The following is a 27138-nucleotide window of genomic DNA, read 5'->3' as shown; positions in this document are numbered from 1 at the left end:
GTAGTTGACGTGAAAGTACGTTTAATACAGTAGCGTGGTGAGGTGCATATTATTATTACTCAGACATATTTTGAATGAGATGAGACAATGATCTGAGATAACTTCAGACTGTGGAAGTATGACTATATTGTCTACGTTTAATCTGAATGTTAGTATTAGATCAAGGGTGTGACCACCATTATGGGTCGGTCCTATGACATTCTGCTTAATCCCGACTGAATCTAAGATGGACACAAACGCTGTTTTTAAAGGGTCTTCTGGGTTATCGAAGTGAATATTAAAATCTCCGACAACTAAAGCTTTGTCTAAGGAAATAACCAGATCTGAGATAAAATCTGCAAATTCAGAAAGAAACTCAGAATATGGCCCCGGGGACCTGTAAATAATAAGCAATGGAATTAACTGGGTAGACTTATTTTTCGAGGCGACACACATTATATGAGTATGAAGAACTTCAAATGTATTAAATTTATAACCAGGTTTTTGTGTTACACCTAGATAATCGTTATAAATAACCGCGACGCCTCCTCCTCTGCCAGTTAGACGAGGCTGGTGTATATAACTGTATCCAGGAGGACTCGCTTCATTTAATGCTATGTATTCATTTGGCTTAATTCATGTTTCTGTTAAACACAGTACATTAAACTCCTGATCAGTAATGAGTTCATTAACCATTAGCGCTTTAGATGTAAGAGATCTAATATTTAATAGCCCCACCTTTAGATCAAAGGTGCTGGCAGCAGCTGTACAGTCAGTATGATCTAATTTTATAGTCCGGGAGCCAAAGGCCCAAATTTGGCTGAACCTGGCTTCGTCGGTTAAAGTTTTTTTTTTTTTTGCTGTTTGTTGTTGTCCAAGGTCTACTCATTAAGATAAGAGAGGGTGCCCGGTGATATCCCTTGGGCAATTCCGGATATTGGCCCTTTATTGTTGGATGTGCTGCAGTCATAGCCTAAATTCTGACATTTTGACATTCTTCACTTTATGTTCACCAAAGTCTATATATCATACTTATTTTTGTGTTTGTTAACATAATAGGATGAGTTTAAGGCCTGGGGGTGGGGTTCCAGCCATGGTTGGGGGTGTGGCCATGCAATTGGGGGCGGGGCTTATACCAAAAAGCCCTTTATTACTCTATTACTTTGGTTGTTAATGCAAGCCTTAAATTATTAGGCATACACTCCATTGTCATCCTTGTGTTTACTTCTGCAGGGGCATATGAGGGACACAATTAGCTAATTCAAGCCAACTTGTGTAGCTATCTTGCTAACTCTGTCAATCACACTGCCCCCAAAAGATCACAGCACGCATAAGCTAAGCAGAGAAACTATTTGACTGTAATCATGAAAGAGCAGTGACGTACTCACTGCTCACCAGTGAACTAGACCCATAGTTTCACAACACTGGCTAGCACACCCAACTCTCACCTAGTAAATGCTAGTCACTGATTTTTTTAAGCTAATACATTAAGCTAATAGATTGCTTATTTTAACGATATTGACTGTTGAAATAGTAATGTCCCTGGTTCCCTAGTAAAATTCAGGGCATTGTCCCCGATTATCATCTCAAAAGTCTGTTAACCTTACCCTCACCCCCACTCCAAACCACACTGCTTGTGGACTGAGTCATGTGCACTAGCCAGTCCACTGACTAGCACGACTTTTAAAACGTTGGGCAGTAAGGTTTCCTTAAGCTAATACATTAAGCTAATAGATTGCTTATTTTTACGATATTGACTGTTGAAATAGTAATGTTCCTGGTTCCCTAGTAAAATTCAGGGCATTGTCCCCGATTCACCCCCACTCCAAACCACACTGCTCTTCCACTGACTAGCACGACTTTTAAAACGTTGGGGAGTAAGGTTTACTTAACATTCTCCTCTGTACTAGCTGGCATCCAGTACATAAGCATATTTTTACAGACACTAAGCAATGGCAAAGGGTTTAGAGGGGTTTTTTTTTCATCTGAACTCTTAGTTCTTTCCTTAAATAGTTTCTGTGTTTTGTGTGTGTTTGCATACTGTATGTAATTATTTTACATAATTATTGCTCATTAGTGTGTGTGCATGTGTGTGCATGCATGCATGCACGTACATGCTTTATGTACTGTAGTTCTTGTATCAAAATTGTTAATTTTGCAAATTTATGAAAGGGTCAATTACACGTTTGACTAATTTGAATGACAGTAAAGCGTGAATACTGTACAGCCAATTTGGTTAATTGAAAATCAGTATCTTTTGCTATTCTTGTGTGTGTGCGCATGCTGTATATGCCATTTTGCATGCTTGATATATTGCATACTGTAGTTTTACATAGTGGATCACTGGTGTGAGTGTATATGCATGCTGTATATAGTTCTATTGCATGCTGTATATAGTTCTTTTACATAGTGGATCACTGGTGTGAATGTATATGCATGCTGTATATATTTCTATTTCATGCTGTATATACAGTAGTTCTTTTACATAGTGGATCACTGGTGTGAGTGTATGCATGCTGTATATAGTTCTATTGCATGCTGTAGTTCTTTTACATAGTGGATCACTGGTGTGAGTGTATGCATGCTGTATATAGTTCTATTGCATGCTGTAGTTCTTTTACATAGTGGATCACTGGTGTGAGTGTATACATGCTGTATATAGTTCGTTTACATAGTGGATCATTGGTGTGAGTGTATGCATGCTGTATATAGTTCTTTTACATAGTTATTGGTCATTAGTGTGTGTGTGTGTGTGCATGCTGTATATAGTTCTTTTGCATGCTGTATAGTTCTTACATAGATATTGATCATTATTTTGTATTAACTGTAGAGTTTATGTAATACTTGTATAAAAATTGCTAATTTGGAAAAGTTATGAAAGGGTTAATTAATCCACATTTGATGTATTTGAATGACAAATATAGAGAAAAATGTGAATACCTATCAGATACAGCCAACTTGGTGCATTTAATATCAGTATTTACACTGATATTATTTTTTTTGTATTTTCTTCCATTATTTGGGCATATAGGGCATTAAAGGGTTAATATATTAAATTGCCCAAGGGATATCACTGGGCACCCTCTTAAATCTTGAAGAGCTACCTCAAATCTATAAGATAAAGCAAAAAAAAAACTTTAACCAAAAATTCCGGGTCCGACCCCATGGCTCCCGGACTATTATCTTGATTAGGTTACTAGAACAAACTCTCTGAAAATTTCTACCTTTTTGTTGAGCTCGGGGAACAGACACAGTCTCGATGTAGTGGGCCCTGAGTGACGACTCTGTGCAGCTAGCAGACAGTCAGTTTAGCCTGTTCGTCTGCTCCCTGGCCTTGGCTCTGGATTGTCAGAAATTAACTAGGCCTGTTCTGAGACTATGACCTATGCTGCAGGAAATGAGAGCAGCACCTTCCCGAGTGGGATGGATACCGTCCCGCCCTAACAGGCCAGCACTGCCCTCAAAATTAGCCCAATTATCTATAAAGCCCACACTGTTTTCAGAGCACCACCTGGACAGCCAGCAGTTCAGCGACCATAACCTGCTGTAAGCTACATCGCCACGTCGCATTGGGATGGGGCCAGAGCACACTACAGCATCGGACATCGCCTTCGCTAATTTAAACACCTCTACAAAGTTACTCTTAGTAACCTCAGACTGACGAAGGCGTATATCATTAGCTCCTGCATGGATAACTATCTTTGAGAACCTGTGCTTGCCTAGGACCCTAAGATTACCTGCTATGTCCGGTGCCCTGGCTCCGGACATACACCTGACTAAAGCTGCTGGTGCCCCTAAAGGCTGAGCTAATTTCACGTGCCGTATGATAGAGTCCCCTATAACCAGAGCTCTTTCAGGTTTCTCAGTGGGTGCATCACTAAGGAGAGCAAACCTGTTCGACACGTGACGCGGAGAGGAGTGGTGCTCCCGTGGGCGAGCCTCAGCGGTAGCTTTGGCTCTACACTTATGCCGCCGATCCGTCACCCATTCGCCCTGCTGTAAGGGCTCTAATGCCGGAGTTGGGGGATTACTAACTCCACCTAGGGCGTCCAGACTTTCCCTAACAGAAACTACACTGTTCTCACGCTCACTAACCTGCTCTAAAGCCTGGACATGCGCTTCTAGCACTGCAATCTTCTCCGTCAGAGAGCTAACTAATCTGCACTTATCACAAGTAAAGCTAATAGAGCTATCGCTAGTGACGGAGGAAGAATGACTAAACATCCTGCACTCAGCACACTGAACAGGCTGAAGGTGTGCCATGATGAAAAGATTCACGTACCTTAAATGAAGATCTGTTGATATTAAAGCAGATCAGATGGCCTCCGCTTGTGGACTTTACACAGGAGGAGAGAAAAGAAAAGCTTCCGGTCTCGGCGTTCTTCCGAAAAAAGAAAGAGAAAAAAAAAAACGGGGAAAAAAACGGAAAAAGGAAAGCGAAAAGTACAAAAATGAAAGCGACAGTACAATAAAAATGAAGAGGATACTGGAAATTTATTTGTAGAAAAAAAGTTAAAAAAGGATTAGTAATTAACGCCGACACTCGCGGGAAAAAGGACTCGGCGCGAACAACTCAGGAAGCAGCAGTTCACTGAGTGTTTAATTGTGTAGCCCCACTGCAGACCGTTGTTGTTGTTGTTAATTCATAGCATGCTCAGTTGCGTGAATGTGTCATGCACCAAAAATAAGAGATTTACAAGCCAGGAATGCCTCATGATGCAATACGCAAGAAAAGAAAGATGATTTACTGCCATTTTACTTTGTATTTGAGTAAAGTGAATAAATAAATGGTCTGTGGAAAATACATTTAATCCTGGGAACTGCATGCACAGGAGTTTATTATTAGTGATGCAGTGCTATGCATTGCAAACTATTGACTCCCATATAGGGAGTCAATAGTTTGCAGTGCAAAGCACAGCAAACTCTTGCTCTTCCGTTTTTCATCTTCCGTTCAAATTTCGATTTCGAATAACCCAATAACCGTACATCGCACACAGACAAACAATACATCAAAAAGTGCGGCTTGATCGGACTCGCTATGCTATTACTTTGTTCAGCATTCTATGATTTTTTTCGCGACGTAGTCGCGAAAAAATCACAAAATTTCCCATTCATTTTCTATGGAATTAATTGAAAAAAAATCGCACATTTTCAATGTTTTTCAAACATCCTCTGCTCTGGCATGCTTTCACCTAGAGACATGATTCAAACTTTAAAACGTAGACAAACTTCTCCTGTGTGGATCTGGCATTCAACTTTTTTGCTCGGTTCTATACTGTTTGATCAGTCACAGATCAATCACCATGATCAATTCTGGAGAAATTCAGACTTTATAATGGGTGTCTATTGCGTTACACACCAGCGGGGCTCAGGAATTTAGAATGTACGCAGCCTGAAAAAAAAGCTCTAACTTTCTCATTTAAGCTGTGTTTTCAGACACAATTTTCACTCTACACACATAATTTTCTCAAAAGTAGTAGTCACACTTGTCTTAATTCACACAATGTGTCTACCTGAACGATAGGATTTACAGTTTTTGAATGAGAAGCCTGAAAGTAAGGAGAGGACAGCCGCGCTGCCCCATAGACTCCCATTATAAACATGGGAGCGCTGTGACTGCAAAATAAAAAAAAAAAGTCACTTGTTTTTAACTCGCTCTATTGTCCACATTTTTTACACTAGGGACAAAAAAATTACATCAATGTGTTCAGGGGAGCCTTGTAGCACTCAATGTGAAAGAATTTTGTGAGTACCTCCTTTCGTTTCCGTGTAAATCAGCGTTGTTCGAGGAGAGGGAACTCTGAGAAAAAGCGCTCTTTGCTTGTCATATTGTATCTCTTCCCTGCGCCTGAGCACCGTTACCAAGGCGACGAGCTCCACTCAGGGAGCAGAGAGGCTGCTCTCTCACACACACACACACACACACTCCCCCCGGCGGCTACTTATCTGTCATGGCTGGCTAGTATGAGCCTTAGTGGAAAGCCCTGGGAATGCGGAAATGTCAAGTTCGATTTTAGATTATGAACCCGAAAAAAATGTCGGAAAACCGGCGTTAAATAAAAATTTCACCCGCACAAACGGCACTCACCCGGCCGGTGGACCGGAAACAGAACATTTTTTAATAATGGCCTCTGCATCACTCTCATTATTGACCTTTCGCGCTCCCAGTTGACGGAAATCCGTCGTAGCGACGGAAAACTTTAATCCATGCTCTCCTATGTATCTAGTTACTTGTGGGTAGGAAATTTTAACGTATCAGTATAAATCTAAGCGTATCGGATTTTAACTAAAGCGACTAAGCGTATCGGCAGGCAGAGCAAGCGTATCGGGCCCGATACGCTAAAACGCTTTGGGGAAACCCATGATCATTATTATTATTTCTTATATCAATAAAATTGAAATTTCTAATATCAAAGTGATGAAGCCAGACTATAGGGGAACCTCATGTGATGCTTTGCCTTGAACCTAGCCATTTTTCGCCTCATAAGGAGAAACCTGGTAAGGTTGTCCTAGTTCTTGTATTGACAATGAGCTTCTGGTTAGCCCAAAGCCACTGAGCTTCTTGCCCAATGTGTCTTGCAGATCATCAGCATAACTCAGCATTTCTGTTAACCTGATTTGTTGCATCTTTGGCAGGAATAAAGCTGAACATGAGCTTAGCCCTGGTGGTGAAGCCAAACAGGTTACTGGATGATGGAGACATCACACCACAGCAGATGGAGAAATTCCATGAGGCTGCTTTGGCATTTCTGATCAACACTGTGGACTACGCTTTGAAGAAGCTGCCCCTCCAAGAGCCAGTGCTCAAGCATGCCAAATTTGTAGACGTCCGACAGAGGTCTGAATGTGACATAGAAGATGTCCTTTACTTTGTTGAGAGGTTAGGATCTTTCAGTAATTACTATGTTATTTTATCTAAAATATCTTGAATTTGTGGCCAGGCTAATGAAAAGGCATTTTAACCATAGAATTTTGCCTTTGAGAATGAGCTGTCCCTAAGCAGCATCTTTTTTTTAAATGCTTGTATGTATTTACTGCTGTTGGTTGATGACCATATATCAAAAACAAGTAACTTGTAACTCTACTTTCATAAATAGGTTTCCCCACCTGCTCCCATACCATGGACCAGCGGAGCATGGTCTACTGGCAGAGGAGTTTCTGGAGTACCAGACAATGCCATTACCACCACTGCAGCACCCAGAGAAATTTGAAATTGAAAGCTTCTGGGCTGAAATGGCTACACGGAAAGCTAAGGTAAAGCTTATTTTTGCACACCAAGAACGCAGTAGAAACAACCTCTTGAGCATTATTGATACCAGTACATATAAAGCATCATGGTAGATGCATGTATTTTGTCTGTGCATCAACCTATACTCATTTGTCAAAAGAGATAAAAGGAAACATCACGAGAGCATATTTCCATTGTGTTCTGGGTTCATTTGGCACAGGTGACAGGAGTAAAACAATTTCAGAGGCTTGCTGCGATTTCAAAGCTGGTCCTCATCCTCCCACATTCCAATGCAGATGCAGAAAGGGTGTTGTCTGTGGTGGGCCTCAACAAAACAGACAAGAAACAGCTTGGCACACTCTCCTCAATCATGACTGTAAAGATGGCAGACTTGGAGCCCTGCTTTAAGTGGGAGCCTTTGTCTACGATCATCAAGGCCTCCAAGAAGGCCACAGGCCTGTACAATCAAGCGCACAAAACTTAGGACTTCTCTAGCTTTTTGTGAACATACTGTTGAAACACTATTCAAATTCAGTTTTTTGCAGCACATCTGCTCACTGTTTAAGCACTTTATTTGATTATTTGTGTATTGCTGTTTATGTAAATGTTCTGCTAAACCCAGTGGTGTGAAGATGCCTTGAAGAATGGATGTCTCTGAAAGACTAATCTTGTATCATTTTTTGACAAAACCTAATGCTCTTCAGAATGCAACAGTTATTCAAAACATCAATCAAGGACAGTATGCAATAGGCACATACAGTGGTGCTTAAAAGTTTGTGAACCCTTTAGAATTTTCTATATTTCTGCATAAATATGACCTAAAACATCATCAGATTTTCACACAAGTCCTAAAAGTAGATAAAGAGAACCCAGTTAAACAAATGAGACAAAAATATTATACTTGGTCATTTATTTATTGAGGAAAATGATCCAATATTACATATCTGTGAGTGGCAAAAGTATGTGAACCTCTAGGATTAGCAGTTAATTTGAAGGTGAAATTAGAGTCAGGTGTTTTCAATCAATGGGATGACAATCAGGTGTGAGTGGGCACCCTGTTTTATTTAAAGAACAGGGATCTATCAAAGTCTGATCTTTACAACACGTTTGTGGAAGTGTATCATGGCACGAACAAAGGAGATTTCTGAGGACCTCAGAAAAAGCGTTGTTGATGCTCATCAGCCTGGAAAAGGTCACAAAACCATCTCTAAAGAGTTTGGACTCCACCAATCCACAGTCAGACAGATTGTGTACAAATGAAGGAAATTCAAGACCATAGTTACCCTCCCCAGGAGTGGTCGACCAACAAAGATCACTCCAAGAGCAAGGCATGTAATAGTCGGCGAGGTCACAAAGGACCCCAGGGTAACTTCTAAGCAACTGAAGGCCTCTCTCACATTGGCTAATGTTAATGTTCATGAGTCCACCATCAGGAGAACACTGAACAACAATGGTGTGCATGGCAGGGTTGCAAGGAGAAAGCCACTGCTCTCCAAAAAGAACATTGCTGCTCGTCTGCAGTTTGCTAAAGATCACGTGGACAAGCCAGAAGGCTATTGGAAAAATGTTTTGTGGATGGATAAGACCAAAACAGAACTTTATGGTTTAAATGAGAAGCGTTATGTTTGGAGAAAGGAAAACACTGCATTCCAGCAAAAGAACCTTATCCCATCTGTGAAACATGGTGGTGGTAGTATCATGGTTTGGGCTTGTTTTGCTGCATCTGGGCCAGGACTGCTTGCCATCATTGATGGAACAATGAATTCTGAATTATACCAGCCAATTCTAAAGGAAAATGTCAGGACATCTGTCCATGAACTGAATCTCAAGAGAAGGTGGGTCATGCAGCAAGACAACGACCCTGAGCACACAAGTCGTTCTACCAAAGAATGGTTAAAGAAGAATAAAGTTAATGTTTTAGAATGGCCAAGTCAATGTCCTGACCTTAATCCATTCAAAATGTTGTGGAAGGACCTGAAGCGAGCAGTTCATGTGAGGAAACCCACCAACATCCTTAAGTTGAAGTTGTTCTATATGGAGGAATGGGCTAAAATTCCTCCAAGCCGGTGTGCAGTACTGATCAACAGTTACCGGAAACATTTAGTTGCAGTTATTGCTGCACAAGGGGGTCACACCAGATACTGAAACCAATGGTTCACATACTTTTGCCACTCACAGATATGTAATATTGGATCATTTTCCTCAATAAATAAATGACCAAGTATAATATTTTTGTCTCATTTGTTTAACTGGGTTCTCTTTATCTTCTTTTAGGACTTGTGTGAACATCTGATGATGTTTTAGGTCATATTTATGCAGAAATATAGAAAATTATAAAGGGTTCACAAACTTTCAAGCACCACTGTAGGCAATGAAAATGCAGGGAAATACATTTTGGTACAAATAAGTAGCCTAATTCAGCCAGGAATTATGACATTGCATAGTCTCCTTCAATTCAAGTCAATCCAAAAAGACTGAGGTGTCAGTTAAGAAACATAAGTTTGCACAAATTATATGCCACACTCAATTTGTCCTAAATGCATTAATGGACATATTTGCTAGAGTCTTTTTCATGAACATGACCACAAACATGTAGGTTATTAAATCATTGACTTATATAGGCTGTTGTGAATAATAATTTTAAAAAAAAGAAGACAGAGAGAACAATATACTACGGAGACAGGGTTTCAAAGAGGGCAAGACAGGTAGAGAATATTTGTCAGATAACAGGCCCTGATGAATGCTCTATTACGAATAAGAACTATAGATAAGAAATAAATTAATAAGAAATATATTAATATAGCTTATTTAAGTATGACCAAAATTTAAGCCCAACTTTGTGTGTACATTCCCACCTATGGCCAAGGTCCAGCTTTTTGTGTTTCAATTAGGGATGGCGAAAACTAAAAAAAATCTTGGCCGACCACCGAGCCTCATTAGCCGGTTAAAGTCAGTTAACCTATGAGTTTAAAATTCTAGAATTGGAATTATTACAGGGATGCAAACGGCGCGCCTTTTGGCAGATGCCGCCCTCTCCACGGCTGAATCGCGCAGATCCGACCTTCCTTTCCCAAGGGGGGGGGCGTTGGAGTGTCCACCCACAACTTCATCAAAGCAAATTCTGCATATAAGCAAATGCCGCCACAGTCCACGAAACACAGGAAGTACAAGCACGAGAAGAAAACAGCAAATCAGAAAGCCGCGCCCGCCCGCGCCGAAGCTGCGCAAAATTTAATGTGCGCAGCTTCCGCGCAAACGCGCACAGCCCCCCAATCCACTGCCCTCCTCCCACACCCCCCACGCCTCATGGACTGCAACGGCACCCGCCTATTTAGTGATTTTAATACAGAATCCACCTTGAAATTACTATCAGACACTCCAACCCCCCCCCCAAAAAAAAAAAACGGATCTGCGCGATTCAAAAAAAAAGTCGGCATCTGCGCCTTTAGTTTGTGTGGAGAGATATGATCTGCAATAACATGCATTGTTGGCTACAGACCGAAACATACTTTCAGAATGCACTGGCCAAGGCAGGACTAAACTCGATGTGCCTTCTAATAATAATTAAAAAAAAAAAAAAAAAAACAGAATAGTAATTTGTAAGCTAAAAAGCCTGTGTCTACACTTTTCTTTCGCCAAGTGGCAGCTGGGCGGGACATGACTGAATGGGTGTTTCTGATTTGTCAGCTGTCTTTAACTGGGGCGGGAGGGCGGAACATGACTGAATGGGTGTTTCTGATTTGTCAGCTGTCGTCCTTACACCGCATGGCATGCCCCAAGTGTTTACAAACACGGAATTCCAGGTTCTCCGCTCCAAAATCGGCAGCTTCAAAACGATTGATTTTTTTTTTTTTAACCGACAACCAAAAAAAAATTAACCGGTTGACGTTGATTCGGTCAACCACCGGTCAAACGGTCATCGGTTAACATCCCTAGTTTCAATACTGTTCAAACTTAATTATTTTAAATGTTTCTTGTAACACATGCACATTTGCTTACTGTTTAAGCATTTTATTTGTTGTCTCTTGCTGTTGATTATTTTTCCCCCATGCCAGTTTTCTGCTGAACCCAGTGGTGGGGAAAGCCCTTAAATGAATAATGAATGTCCCTCACTGACTAATCTTATTTTATTTTTGCAACAGTTATTAAAAACATAACATTTAGTTTCAGTTAAAAAAGGTGTTTAGGCTTAGCTGATGAAATATTTTCAAACATGAACTTGCCTTTAAATCTGAAACACAGGTCTATAGGGCTACAGGAACATTGGCAGTCATCTGTAGTTTTCTAGTGTGGGGGCTTTTAAGCCAAAACTTGGTGCTTTTGTTGGCCACAAGCTGAAGGCCTGGCAAGTCAGGGTGTGTAGGAATGTAGGTACTGTACGGCACATCTCCAGCAGGCCACTCCAAAAATCCACCAGAATGCAGGAAATCTCATCTACTAAATCCAAAATCTCAACCCCCCTTCATTGTCCATTTCCAGCTGGACGACCCACAAACAAAAACACCAGAATGCAGGGGGACAAGTGAATATCAAATTGAATACAAAATTCCCACTTACTGCGTGGTGTGCGGAAAAATTTTGCCGTCGACCCCCCCTCAAAAAAAAATCTCACTCCAAGGAATTTTGAAAAGTTGGCAGCCCTGATCTTATTTTTATGCATACAGATTATCTGAAAATACCTCTGATGATGGTCGTATCGGTGTTGTTTTTGATCATAGACTCCGCCAACGTCGACCACAATATCACACTTAGCCAGCTCTACGGGGTCACGGGTCCGAACTATTTCGGCATCCTGAGGGGAGAGACAAAACTTTAAAAGGCAGCACATTCTGCTGTTTGTACAATCAATAAACCCATAAAATATTTATCAAGCTATTAAAACAACTATTCCTTTCATTCTGATTAAATAAGTTAACGTAAATAGCAAAGTTAACCTTGTACTCCGGTAGCTGGCGTAGAAGATAGCATGCCAAAACTTCATCACAGTGAAAAGTTCCGTTGTGTGTACCAATTTTAACAGAACACATTTTTACTAAGAAACGTTCTTTGGTTGAATATATGTGTCGTCTCTGAATTTTAAAGATGTGCGATCTTTTTGCAGCTATCTGATTAGAAATTTGATAGGAATACAGCTGAAAAAAATGGAATGATATGTTTACACGCAATAAAGAAATGCAGCACATGCTCAGTACATCGTGAAAACCCAACCCTTCCCTGTGTCCGAAATTACTCACTATAAACCATATAGTGAGTTCGCCATTATGTACTGCTGTCCTACCGTCTAGGGAGAATTATTACACGTGAACTCGTAGTATCCCACAATGCACCGTGAAAAGTAGCGTAAGACCGATGGTCATGAACCAAACAATATATTCCATCATGCATTGCGGTTGCGCGGAAAGAAAAAAAAAAAGTGTGTCGGGGCACTGAGCTCTGGAAAGCTCATAGCCTATTCCCCACTGTAGAGAAGAGTGAAGCCATCTGGCCGCCATATTACCACTCACATAGCGTGTATTTGGCTTGTCTTAAACCGTGGTATCCGATCAAACTTGCCCCAAGAAAATCTCCTAACTTTTTTTCCCCTTTCATTACCTCCGCTTATTTTCTCAACTTTACTCACATTCCTTACATATTTTTATAGCGTTCCCCTTCACTATTAGTTTTTTTTCCTTTTCCAGTCCAGTCTCTGATAATTTTTTTGATGGCTCTTTTTACTACTATAATTATTTTTTACTGAGATTATTTCAGTTTTTCTCTTATACAGTGTCTCTTTCATATATTTATTCTTCCAATCTATCTATCTATCTATCTATCTATCTATCTATCTATCTATGAATCAATCAATCATACTCACACAAAGGCTGTTCAATACTTCCTTTCTGTTTAGGACAGCAGAGGCAATTCTAGAGTCTGTTGTGGGCCCAAGCAAAAATTTCCAGGGGGCCCTTCTGACCAGTGTTCATCACCAATATGTTATAAATAATCTGACAGAACGAAAAATGTATGAAACCAAAGTTTTTTAAATTCCAAATGTGAAAATACAATGGTAAAGAACAATAAAAAAGAAAATAAATAACTAAATAACAACAAGGTTGTTACAGTACATTGTAAATAATTTGGCATCATATAAATATAAAAGGCGGCACGGTGGTGTAGTGGTTAGCGCTGTCGCCTCACAGCAAGAAGGTCCGGGTTCGAGCCCCGTGGCCAGCAAGGGCCTTTCTGTGTGGAGTTTGCATGTTCTCCCCGTGTCCGCGTGGGTTTCCTCCGGGTGCTCCGGTTTCCCCCACAGTCCAAAGACATGCAGGTTAGGTTAACTGGTGACTCTAAATTGACCTTAGGTGTGAATGTGAGTGTGAATGGCTGTCTGTGTCTATGTGTCAGCCCTGTGATGACCTGGCGACTTGTCCAGGGTGTACCCCGCCTTTCGCCCGTAGTCAGCTGGGATAGGCTCCAGCTTGCCTGCGACCCTGTAGAACAGGATAAAGCGGCTAGAGATAATGAGATGAGATGAGATAAATATAAAATAAAAATATAAATAAAATAACTTCAAAATAGCCTATATCAGGGGTGTCAAACCTGATCCATAAAGGGCCTTGCGGCTGCAGGTTTTCATTCCAGCCATGCAGCAGCACACCTGACTTGGCTCATTCAATCAACTGAACTGTCTTCACACAGTCAAATACTTGCAGCCACACCCACCCTTGATTAAAGGGTGGGTGTGTCAGTTGATTGAATAAGCCAAATCAGGGTGCTGCTGCATGGCTGGAATGAAAACCTGCAGCCACACGGCCCTTTATGGATCAGGTTTGACACCCCTGGCCTATATAAACTTAGTACAAAATATACAATAAAAATATAAATAAAATAAATAACTTCAAAATAGCCTATATAAACTTAGTATAAAATACACATTACACTGTAAATAACCCACATCAGTGCAGACTAAATTGTGCTGAAATTAAGTTTTCACATCAGTAGAAAGCATCATGTACAGTCAGAGGTGGAAAAACCCGGGTGCAGAAAGTAAAAACCCTGCCACGTTTTTGCTCCAACCAATTCAATGAACCAGCTGATCCTAATTACCACATCCCCTAAGCCAGGTTGATGAGCTAATTGGTGAAATCACCTGTGTTGAGAGCACAGGCAGAAGGAAAACCTAAGCAGGACTTTTACTCTGTCAATCCAGTTTTTCCACCTCTGTGTACAGTACAACAATAAACAATGGAACAATAAAACTTGAAAAAAAAACATATAAACTTTGTACAAAATATAAGTACGCAATTCTCTTCAGCACCTTGTACTGTAAGCACTGCCTCTAGAAATGCTGCTTACAGGCCTTGGATAGAGCAAATGCAGAAACTATTTCCTCCAGATCCAAAGCTCTTCGTACACTGCGCTCTATAGACATGAGAGCCAGCCCTGAAAGTCTCTGAATCTGAGATAGGTCTTGATGAGTTTTAAGGAGGAGAAACTTCTCTCTCCAGAGGCAACAGTGACCGGAACAGTAGTCATTTACTGTTAATGTTATGCTTATATCATTATCTGCTCCACTTACCACTGTCTTTCTTTCTTTTTTCTTCATTCTCTTTTTTTCCTCCTCTTCTCACTACCAGATGGATAACTCCTCTTCATTTAGAACAGGAACCTGCTGAAAACCAGCTGAAACTGAGCCAGGCCCTCTAAACTGTAACTGTCTGTTACTTTTTAAAATTCCTGTATAATAAATGAAATGAAATGAAATTTTCCCTCAGCTTCTTTTCCATTGCAGTCCGTTAACATCACACAGGTTAACGTGAGGCGGGATTGACGTGGGGCCCCATTCGGGAGGTTTCCTACTGAAATTATGTCATTGCAAATCGCCCATTGTTGTTTATTTGATTTAACCTTTATTTTTAACAGGGAGGTCGGTTGAGAGCAAGCTGTCTTTTTCAATTCTCTCTGTCATTGTTTTTTCAAACATAAATTTTTTTCAAATATATATATATTTTTGAGACATTTCGGTACATAAAACAGCCCTCAGGCCTCGACTCTCGGGGGGCCAGGGGGCCCCAAGCAGTTGCCTGCCTTGCCTGTTCACAAGCTGCACACCTGTAGGACAGTTGTTGAAAGAGGATAATTTTTCTCATGTTATTTGCCATTTTCACTTCATTCTCACGTCATAATATTTATTGGTCACACAATTCACTGTAATTTTAGACACAAACAATTCAATTTTGATTCTTTTCTTTTTAAGACCACATAGTGTTTAGCAAATGGGGTAACTTTTAATGTGGTAAACAAATGCAATGAGAAATACAATGTCCGACAGCATGGATGCCAGATGCACCATCTTGCCAGATGCTTCAATGAGAAGATGACTCACTCCGCAAGCATTTAACAAACCTCATCTTGCATAGGCTTGAATGATTTCATTTTCCAATGCATAAATCATTTATAATTCTGATAAAAGTTGCATTTGTTTGTCATATTGTTTGCCAAGTTGTATTTCTCATTGCATTTGTTTACCACATTAAAGTTTACCCCATTTGATAAACACTGCATGGTCTTACAGTTTTTTTCAACTGCTTACACACATTTTCAAAGCTCTGTGTCTTTTTCTCAAAACTTTACACACAAATCCAACTATTGCTCACATGAAATGCAAAAAGCGCCCTATCTCCTGCGAAATGAAACACAGTATTCAAAATATTCTAAACACACCTCAAAAGCAAGCATTTGTCTCACATCATAAACACATTTCCCATAGTATCACATACGTGTGTATATCATTTACATACTGTTGCTCTAAATCTAAAGCTCTTTTATGTTTTTTTTATATATATTGCCATACAAGAATGAAAATACAGTATTATGCAAATAGAAGTCAACACAAGCAATATTGGAACCAAAAATATTTAATTTTCTGAATAAATCAGTTGCTGTTGTGAATGCAGTATTGTACAGCATATAAGAAAAAAAGAAAGCAAAGTACACCAACCACCACATATGGTGATACAGCAACCAAAAAATAGACATTTATGAAAGTGTGTGTGTGTGTGTGTGTGTGTGTGTGTGTGTGTGTGTTGATGGGGAGAGCAAGTTGGGTGTGTATTTAGGATCAATCTCTCCTCCGGGCTGGGTCTGGCCACAATATTTCATCAACATCGCATGCTATATTTTCTCTTGCCAAACATCGAGGAAAGAATCGTCTTGTGTGGCGTATCCAACCTTGGATAGAAGCATCATCAATGTCACCACATGCTTCCTCCATTGCCTGGAGAAGTGTAAGGCGGGCATAGGGACAATGATCATACACTTTCCAACGCCATGTTGAGAAGAATTCTTCGATCGGGTTAAGAAATGGTGAATATGGAGGCAGGTTGACAACAGAAAAATGGGGATGGTTGACAAACCAATTTTGGACCAGCTGGGAGCGATGAAAACTGACATTATCCCATATAACCACAAATCTTGCCTGTTCTGGATTCTCTTCTTTTGGAGCAAGAATACTATGAATATTGTCCAGAAATCTTAGGATATGACCAGTGTTATAGGGGCCAAGTGTTGCATGGTGGTGCAGGACACCATTCTGCATTATGGCAGCACACATGGTGACATTTCCTCCACGTTGGCCTGCGACATTGACAACTGCTCTCTGTCCAATGATGTTTCTCCCCCTCCGTCTTGACTTTGTGAGGTTGAATCCCACCTCATCCACATAAATGTATTCATAGAGGATGGGGTGGGCATCCATCTCCAAAATTCTCTGTATTGGACAAAAGAATAGATTAGGATACGCACAATACAATAGTCTGTCTCAGCAGGTGAAAGTCTGATGTACTGGCAGTGCTATGTACATACCTCCACATAGTCACGCCACAGGTTCTTGACTCTGTCACAGTTCCTTTCAAATGGGACCCTGTACAGCTGCTTCATCCATAACTGATTCCTCTGGAGGACCCGATGTATCGTAGATAGACTAACAGCATCAATATTGTTGAATATGGTGATGTCTTCCAAAATATGATTTTGAATCTCACTGATTCTAATGGGGCGGCACAGTGGTGTAGTGGTTAGCGCTGTCGCCTCACAGCAAGAAGGTCCAGGTTCGAGCCCCGTGGCCGGTGAAGGCCTTTCTGTGCGGAGTTTGCATGTTCTCCCCGTGTCTGCGTGGGTTTCCTCCGGGTGCTCCAGTTTCCCCCACAGTCCAAAGACATGCAGGTTAGGTTAACTGGTGACTCTAAATTGACCGTGAGTGTGAATGGTTGTCTGTGTCTATGTGTCAGCCCTGTGATGACCTGGCGACTTGTCCAGGGTGTACCCCGCCTTTCGCCCGTAGTCAGCTGGGATAGGCTCCAGCTTGCCTGCGACCCTGTAGAACAGGATAAAGCAGCTAGAGATAATGAGATGAGATGAGATGAGATGAGATGAGATGAGATGAGATGAGATGAGATGAGATGAGATGAGATGAGATGAGATATGAGATGAGATATGAGATGAGATGAGATGAGATGAGATGAGATGAGATGAGATGAGATGATTCTAATGGCATTATTTGCCAAAACCATATTCACAATTGCGGTCTCCTGCTCTTGTGAAAATATACGACCTCGTCCTCCATGATGCTGTTCTTTCCACTCTAGAAAATTCAGAAATACAGTAGTACTGTAAGAGTGCTGTATAAAGTCATGGTTGTACTGCCCTGTGACCATTCATACAGTGTAGTGCAGTAAAATGGATGCTTGGAGCTACAATAGTATACATGTATTTTACAGCTATGCAGGAATGGCTATTACATGTACATGTACATTACAGTACTGTTGATTGTTGCATACCTGTTCTCATTTCGAAAAGTTCAAATTATGGCCGCCACTATAAATCGACTCAAGTTGGGCTGGACTCTGAGTCCAGCCTCTCTCATGGTCAACCCATGATTGATCACGTGATCAATAAGAGTAGCCCTAATCTCATCAGAGACTATTCTTCTTGGTCCTCGTCCTCTTCCTGCTCCCCTTCCAAAGCGTCCTCCACGAACCCGAACTCCTCATCATCCTCTGTGCCTTCCTCTGACTCCCCTGGCTCTCTCTGCATTGTTGTTATCCATTGTTCAAGACTGATAACTTGACCTTTACCCTATTTATAGGCTTATGACAGGCAGTGATTGGTTGGTGTTCATTAAAGCAATTATTGTTTGCACCTATGAGGACATAGTCTGAGGCACTGATGAATAAGTGTGGCATTTTGATTGGTTGTGTTTGAAATAGGAAATCAAGTTACTTCCTGTTAGATTTTCGTGTGTTAGGTAGAGAATTGTGTGTATTGATGTGCAGAAAGTGAATAGCTAAATTGAAAACTGTGTCAAGGCTGAGAATTAGTTTATGGTTTTGCTGATTTGAGGTGGAGTTGTGAAGTTTGAGTGACAGAGTTTAGAAATAGTGTAATATATAAAGGTTTTGTGTGTAAGCAATTGAAAAAAACTGTAAAAAGAAAAAGCATCAAAATTGAATCGTTTGTGTATAAAATGACTGTGAATCCGAGATCTGTGGGGACTCACAACACCACCCTTTTGACTGGAAGGAGCATTTCAACACCTGCTCAGCTGCAATTCAACTATGGATAATGCCTTCCTACAGAATGTGCCTCAACACCCTCCACAACCCTGGATGTCTGTTCCACCCACTTTCAACGAGTTCCAATCAGCTCTCAAGCAAATGCGCCGAGGAAAAGCCACAGGACTAGAGAACGTCCCAGTAGAGCTGCTCGACCACAGCAGAATGGCCCTGAAGACTCAGGTCTTCACCTTGATGCTTCAAATGTTGGATGCAAAGCATGTTCCAGACAATCTGAAGAATGCGCTGATCATGACCATCTTCAAGAAGAGAGACTAAAACATCTGTGGCAATCACTGTAGGATATCCCTACTCTCCATCGCTGGAAAGATCCTGTCCAGGATTATCTTGAACTGCCTTCAAGAAATTGCCAAGAAGATCCTCCCGGAATCTCAAATGAATTACAAATAACAAGAAAATAATCCTGTTTCAACAACTGTCCTAAATAGAAAGGAAGTATTGTACAGCCTTTGTATTGGTATAAAAATTAAAGTAAGTAAATACATTCTATCTATCTATCTATCTATCTATCTATCTATCTATCTATCTATCTACTGTATAGGAAATTAATCTTTGAATATATGGAATGAAACTTTGAATATATGGAATGAAACCCTGAATATATTTTTGAATATTTTTTGTCCTTTTGGCTCAGCTCCTTCTTCACCACAACGGACCGGTAAAGCGACCATATCACTGCGGAGGCTGCACCAATCTGCCTGTCGATCTCATGCTCTATCCTTCCCTCACTCGTGAACAAGATCCCGAGATACTTAAACTCCTCCACTTGAGGCAGGACTTCTCCACCAACCTGGAGAGGGCAAGCCACCCTTTTCCGGTTGAGAACCATGGCCTCGGACTTGGAGGTGCTGATTCTCATCCCAGCCGCTTCACACTCTGCTGCAAACCGCCCCAGTGCATGCTGAAGGTCCTGGTTTGAAGAAAATAACAGGACAACATCATCCGCAAAAAGCAGAGATGAAATCCTGTGGTTCCCAAACAGGATTCCTTCCGGCCCCTGGCTGTGCCTAGAAATTCTGTCCATAAAAATTATGAATAGAACCGGTGACAAAGGGCAGCCCTGATGGAGTCCAACATGCACTGGGAACATGTCGGACTGACTGCCAGCAATGCGAACCAGACTCCTGCTCCATTCGTACAGGGACCGGACAGCCCTTAGCAAAGAGCCCCGAACCCCATACTCCCGAAGCACCCCCCACAGAATACCACGAGGGACATGGTCGAATGCATTCTCCAGATCCACAAAGCACATGTGGACTGTTTGGGCAAACTCCCATGAACCCTCGAGCACCCTATGAAGGGTATAGAGCTGGTCCAGTGTTCCGTGACCAGGACGAAAACCGCATTGCTCCTCCTGGATCCAAGGTTCGACTATTGGCCGAATTCTCCTCTCTAGTACCCTGGAGTAAACCTTCCCTGGGAGGCTGAGAAGTGTGATTCCCCTATAATTAGAGCACACTCTCCGGTCCCCTTTCTTAAAAAGAGGGACCACCACCCCAGTCTGCCACTCCAGAGGCACTGTCCCCAACCGCCACGCGATGTTGCAGAGGTGTGTCAGCCAAGACAGCCCCACAATATCCAGAGACTTGAGATACTCAGGGCGAATCTCATCCACCTCCGGTGCCTTGCCACCGAGGAGCTTGCAAACCACCTCAGTGACTTTGGCTTGGGTAATGGATGAGTCCACCTCTGAGTCATCAGCCTCCGCCTCCTCAATGGAAGACATGATAGTGAGATTGAGGAGATCCTCAAAGTATTCCTTCCACCACCCGACAATGTCCCCAGTCGAGGTTAACAGCTCCCCACCCGCACTGTAAACAGTGTTGGCAGAGTACTGCTTCCCCCTCCTGAGGCACCGGACGGTTTGCCAGAATTTCTTTGAGGCTGACCGATAGTCCTTCTCCATGGCCTCCCCGAACTCCTCCCAGTTCCGAGTTTTTGCCTTCGCAACTGCCCGAGCTGCGGCACGCCTGGCCTGCCAATACCCGTCAGCTGCCTCAGGAGTCCCGGGGGTCAACATGGCCCAATAGGGCTCCTTCTTCAGCTTGACGGCATCCCTTACTTCCGGTGTCCACCACCGGGTTCGGGAATTGCTGCCACGACAGGCACCAGTGTTAGGACTTGGACTGTTTTGGCCTCTAGAGGCCGCTGTTATTTCCTTTTCATGTCATATTTATTTTGGCCTCTAGAGGCCGCCACTGTTCCTGTGTTTTGTGGTTTTTTTTGTTAATTGCCTGTTAGTCCTAATTATCTTCACCTGTGTCCTTAATTAGTTTGTGTATTTATACCCCTGAGTTCAGTCCTCTTGTCACGGAGTCTTTGTGCTGTTATGTTTATCTCCAGTTTCCTTTGTACTGTGTTTTGTGGATCTTCTGAGCTTTTGCATTTTTGCCTTTTTCTTTTTGAATTATACTCTTTGTTTTTGTTTTTTTTGTTTTGCCCTGGATTGTATATAGTGTACATAGTATAAATAAACCTTTTGTTACTTTTTCTACTTCCGCCTCACGCCTCTGCATTTGAGTCATTCCCCTGGTGGCCTAGTGGGGGTTTGCTGGATCATCACACCAACGAACTAGGTTCAAATCCCAGCAAAACCCTAACAGAAAGACTCCGTCATGACCGACTCAGCAGAGGCTGCTTCAACTGTCTACCCGGCCAACCTTCAGGGAATTATGGCAGCTTTGACACGCTTCGGAGCGACCATGGACGCTCATGGACGTACGCTCACCAGCCAACGTGAGGCCCTTGCTCGCTACGAGGAACTACTTCAGCAAATTGGGAAAACCCTGGCACAGCTGACATCTCTGCCTGCTTCTCCTGCTCCTGATCCAGTTCCTGCTCCTGATCCAGCTCCCACTCCTGCTCCAGTGCCTCCTGCCATGCTGCCTTCTTCACCTCGCGAACCCAGCCTTCCTGCACCACAGAGGTATGATGGCAAGCACAGTGAGTGCCGAGAGTTCCTTACCCAGTGTCAACTCACCTTTGAGCTTCAGCCTACCACCTACACTACGGATCGCCGCAAGATTGCCTTTGTGATCACCTTATTAGCTGGTAAGGCGCGAGCCTGGGCTACTGCTATCTGGCAAAGACAGGGACCTGAGTGCTTTGATTTCCAGCTGTTTTCTGAAGAGATGCTTCAGGTCTTCGATCAGGCAGACATCAGTACCGACACAGCCCGAAAGCTCATGTCCATCCGGCAAGGAGGAAGCGTCGCAGATTACGCCATCTCGTTCCGAACACTCGCAGCAGTAAGTGGATGGAACGAGACTGCCCTGGTGTCAGCCTTCCACCATGGTCTGTCTGACCCCATCAAGGACGGTCTGGCCTCTATTGGATGCCCAAGTGACCTCGAAACCCTCATCTCACATGCTATTCGTCTGGACAACAGGATGAGAGAACGCCACCAAGCCTTGAGCCCCCCCAGCCTCCCTACCTCTACCTGGAGACCGTCTACCTCCTTCAGTGACTGTCCAGAACCCATGCAAGTGGGTCGTACTTGCCTCTCCGCATCTGAGAGGGAGCACAGAAGGAGGGACAAGTGCTGCATCTACTGTGGTAAGCCTGGTCACTTCCGAGCATCATGTCCCAAACTCTTGGGAAAAGGACCGCCCCGTCCAGCCGAGGGAGGGTTGTGACGGGGCCTACCCTCTCTCCTGGACTCCCTGGCCAAGGAATCTACATCCCGGTCTCCATCTCCTGGGGTGAGTCTGTCCACTCTTGTCAAGCTTTGATAGACTCAGGGGCGGCTGGGAACTTTATGGATATTCACTTCGCCCAAAGCATCAATATACCTACTGCACCTCTTGAAGTCCCTCTGTCTGTGTCTGCCCTCGATGGCCAAGCGTTAGGTGATGGAAGAGTCACTCAAGTTACTTCTCCAGTCTTCCTCCAGTCTCAAGGTCACAAGGAAGAAATATCCCTGCACCTGATTCCTTCACCTGAGTTCCCAGTTATTCTAGGCCTTCCTTGGCTTACTCGCCACAACCCTCGCATAGACTGGGTAACAAGCCAGGTTGTGGAATGGGGCCCTGCATGCCATGCCTCTTGTCTGCTCTCTAGCTCTCCTGTGTCTCCTGCCGAGCCCCCTGATCTCACCGAGTTATCTCAAGTTCCCACAGAGTACTGGGATCTCAAGGAGGTATTCAGCAAGAGCAGGGCCGCCGTTCTTCCTCCGCACCGGGCCTACGACTGTGCCATCGACTTGCTCCCTGGGACTACCCCTCCTCGTGGCAGACTGTTTTCCCTTTCTCAGCCAGAACGCAAGGCTATGGAGGAATACCTCAAAGACGCCCTGGTCTCTGGGTTCATTCGACCCTCCACCTCACCTGCTGGTGCCGGCTTCTTCTTTGTCGGCAAGAAGGATGGGGGGCTTCGACCATGTATTGACTACAGGGGCCTGAACAAGATCACTGTGCGCAACCGATATCCCCTTCCGCTGATGTCCACTGCTTTCGACCTGCTCCAAGGCGCCACCATCTTCACCAAGTTGGACCGACGGAACGCATACCACCTCATCCGTATCCGACAGGGAGACGAGTGGAAGACTGCCTTTAACACCCCGTCTGGGCACTACGAATACCAGGTGATGCCCTTCGGACTCACCAACGCACCAGCTGTTTTTCAGGCCCTAATCAACGACGTCTTAAGGGACATGATTAACCTGTACGTCTTTGTCTACCTCGATGACATCCTTATCTTTTCCAAGACCGTGCAGGAGCACCACCACCATGTCCGCCAGGTTCTCCAGAGGCTGCTACAGAACAATCTGTTCGCCAAGGCCCAGAAATGCGAATTTCATGTTCCCGAGGTCTCCTTTCTGGGATTTATTGTACGGACAGGCCAACTCCAAATGGACCCTGCCAAGACCCTGGCCGTCCGGGACTGGCCTACTCCCAAGTCCGTTAAGGAGGTTCAGCGGTTCTTAGGATTCGCTAACTTCTACCGCAAGTTCATCAGGAACTTCAGTTCTGTGGCAGCACCCATGTCAGACCTCACCAAAGGGACAGGTGGATCTTATGGCTGGTCTCCTCAGGCAGAAAAGGCGTTCAAAGACCTCAAGGCCCGCTTCTGCACGGCACCCATTCTGGTCCTCCCGGACACCTCCCAACCATTCATCGTGGAGGTGGACGCCTCGGACAGTGGTGTCGGCGCGGTACTCTCTCAACGTTTGGAAGGAAAGCTGCACCCCTGCGCTTACTTCTCCCACCGCCTGAGTCCTGCGGAGTCCCAGTACGATGTGGGGGATCGAGAACTGCTAGCGGTCAAACTGGCCCTTGAGGAGTGGAGGCACTGGCTGGAGGGAGCGCAACATCCATTCCTGGTTTGGACTGACCACAAGAACCTGGAGTACCTCCAGCAAGCCAAGAGACTGAACCCTCGACAGGCTAGGTGGGCCCTGTTTTTCAGTCGGTTTGACTTCACCCTCTCGTACCGTCCCGGCTCCAAGAACACCAAACCTGACGCACTGTCCAGGCTGTTCTCTGCCACTAACAGGGAGAATGAAGTCGGGCCTATTATCCCGGTGTCCCGGATTGTGGCCCCTGTCCGCTGGGGTATTGAGGAGGCTGTTCGACGAGCCCAACGCCAGGACCCCGGTCCTGGGACGGGGCCACCGGGCCTCTTGTACGTCCCACATCAAGCCCGGGCCAAGGTTCTCCAGTGGGGTCACTCTTCCCCTCTCACCACCCACCCGGGAGCTCGGAGGACCCTGGACTTCCTGAAAAGACGCTTCTGGTGGCCTAACATGGAGCAGGAAGTAAGGTCATTTGTCCTGTCCTGTGAGGTTTGCACCAGAACCAAGAACCCACGACAGTGTCCCCAGGGTCTCCTGCATCCTCTGACCATTCCCCGGCGTCCCTGGTCCCACGTGGCAGTCGACTTCATCACGGGTCTCCCTGAGTCACAAGGTAACATGGTCATTTTGGTCATTGTTGACAGATTCTCCAAGGCCTGCCGCTTCATACCTCTGTGCAAACTCCCCTCTGCTCTTGAAACAGCGAAACTTATATTTAATCATGTCTTCCGAGTCTTTGGTCTTCCACAGGACATCGTCTCAGACCGAGGGCCCCAGTTCTCCTCCCGAGTGTGGCATGGGTTCTGCAAGGTCATCGGAGCCACTGCCAGCCTCTCCTCTGGGTTTCACCCACAGTCCAATGGTCAGACGGAGAGGCTCAACCAGGACCTGGAAACCACCCTGCGAGGCCTGGCTATGGATAACCCGACATCGTGGAGCACCTGGCTGCCATGGGCAGAGTACGCCCACAACACCCTGCAGTCATCGGCCACCAAGCTGTCGCCATTCCAGTGCCAATTCGGGTTCCAGCCACCTCTGTTCCCGGACCGGGAGGAGGACACGGGGGTGCCCTCGGTCAACCAATATGTGAGACGGTGTCGCAAGACCTGGAGCAAGGTCAGGAAGACCCTCATACAGAACTCCAGAACTAACCAGACTCAGGCCAACCGCCATAGAAGACCTGCACACACTTTCCGCCCTGGGCAGTGGGTTTGGCTGTCCACTAAGGACCTTCCGCTGCGGGTGGAGAACCGCAAGCTTGCTCCTCGCTACATTGGCCCCTTCAAGGTGGTGCGCAGGGTGAACCCTGTCTCCTACCGGCTCCAGTTGCCCCGGACTCTGAGGATCAACCCCACTTTCCATGTTTCCCTGTTGCGGCCTGTACTGATGTCTACGTATGCCCCTGCCCCTAGGAACCCCCCACCCCCCCGCATCTTCCAGGGGCAGACTGTGTTCACTGTGCATCGCCTGCTTGACTCCCGCCGGGTCCGCGGCGGGTTGCAATATCTGGTGGACTGGGAGGGCTATGGTCCTGAGGAGCGCTGCTGGGTTCCTGCTCGGGATGTCCTGGATAAAGAACTGTGTCGGGACTTCCATTCGGCCCATCCGGATTGCCCTGGGAACGTCAGGAGACGCTCCTAGAGGGGGGGGTCCTGTTAGGACTTGGACTGTTTTGGCCTCTAGAGGCCGCTGTTATTTCCTTTTCGTGTCATATTTATTTTGGCCTCTAGAGGCCGCCACTGTTCCTGTGTTTTGTGTTTTTTTTTGTTAATTGCCTGTTAGTCCTAATTATCTTCACCTGTGTCCTTAATTAGTTTGTGTATTTATACCCCTGAGTTCAGTCCTCTTATCACGGAGTCTTTGTGCTGTTATGTTTATCTCCAGTTTCCTTTGTACTGTGTTTTGTGGATCTTCTGAGCTTTTGCATTTTTGCCTTTTTCTTTTTGAATTATACTCTTTGTTTTTGTTTTTTTTTGTTTTGCCCTGGATTGTATATAGTGTACATAGTATAAATAAACCTTTTGTTACTTTTTCTACTTCTGCCTCACGCCTCTGCATTTGAGTCATTCCCCTGGTGGCCTAGTGGGGGTTTGCTGGATCATCACACCAACGAACCAGGTTCAAATCCCAGCAAAACCCTAACACCAGAGACCTTGCAGCCACAGCTCCGAACAGCTGCATCTACAATGGAGGTAGAGAACATGGTCCACTCAGACTCAATGTCCCCCACCTCCCTCGGAAGCTGGGAAAAGCTCTCCCGGAGGTGGGAGTTAAAGACCTCCCCGACAGAGTGTTCGGCCAGACTTTCCCAGCAGACCCTCACCATACGTTTGGGCCTGCCAGGTCTGTCCGGCTTCCTCCTCCGCCAGTGGATCCAACTCACCACCAGGTGATCAGTTGACAGCTCAGCCCCTCTCTTCACCCGAGTGTCCGAGACATAGGGCCGGAGATCAGATGAAACGACAACAAAGTCGATCATCGACCTCCGACCTAAGGTGTCCTGGTGCCACGTGTACTTATGGACACCCCTATGCTCGAACATGGTGTTCGTTATGGACAAACCATGACTAGCACAGAAGTCCAATAGCAAAACACCACTCGGGTTCAGATCGGGGAGGTCGTTCCTCCCAACCACGCCCCTCCAGGTGTTACTGTCATCGCCCACGTGAGCATTGAAGTCCCCCAGTAGAACAATGGAGTCCCCAGTCTGAGCACCTCTCAGTACCTCTCGCAGGGACTCCAAGAAGGCCAGATACTCTATACTGCTATTCGGCCCGTAGACACAAACAACAGCAAGAGCCCTCTCCCCAATCCGAAGGCGCAGAGAGGCGACCCTCTTGTTCACTGGGGTAAACTCCAACACATGGCGGCTGAGCTGGGGAGCTATAAGCAAGCCCACACCAGCCCACCGCCGCTCACCATGGGTGACTCCAGAGAAGTGGAGAGTCCAGCCCCTCTCGAGAAGCTGGGTTCCAGAGCCCAAGCTGTGCGTGGAGGTGAGCCCGACTATCTCTAGCCAGTACCTC

At 44.5% G+C, this 27138-nt stretch overlaps 1 protein-coding gene across 1 annotated transcript in view; it reads right to left on the bottom strand.

The window, feature by feature from the left end:
• The window catches only part of myg1 (myg1 exonuclease), a 213705-nt gene extending 201136 nt beyond the window's left edge, over positions 1 to 12569 (bottom strand). Inside the window, exons 1-2 of the mRNA XM_060910257.1 lie at positions 12142 to 12569; positions 11887 to 11999 (exon numbers count right to left, since the gene is read on the bottom strand). Of these exons, the coding sequence (XP_060766240.1) occupies positions 11887 to 11999; positions 12142 to 12390 (362 nt within the window). The 5' untranslated portion in view covers positions 12391 to 12569. The remainder of the gene's footprint in view (positions 1 to 11886; positions 12000 to 12141) is intronic.
• Between the last annotated feature and the right edge of the window lie 14569 nt (positions 12570 to 27138).

This window comes from Neoarius graeffei, chromosome 26 (assembly GCF_027579695.1).
Source record: "Neoarius graeffei isolate fNeoGra1 chromosome 26, fNeoGra1.pri, whole genome shotgun sequence".
NCBI lineage: Eukaryota > Metazoa > Chordata > Actinopteri > Siluriformes > Ariidae > Neoarius > Neoarius graeffei.
This window is presented reverse-complemented; position numbering and strand designations above follow the sequence as displayed.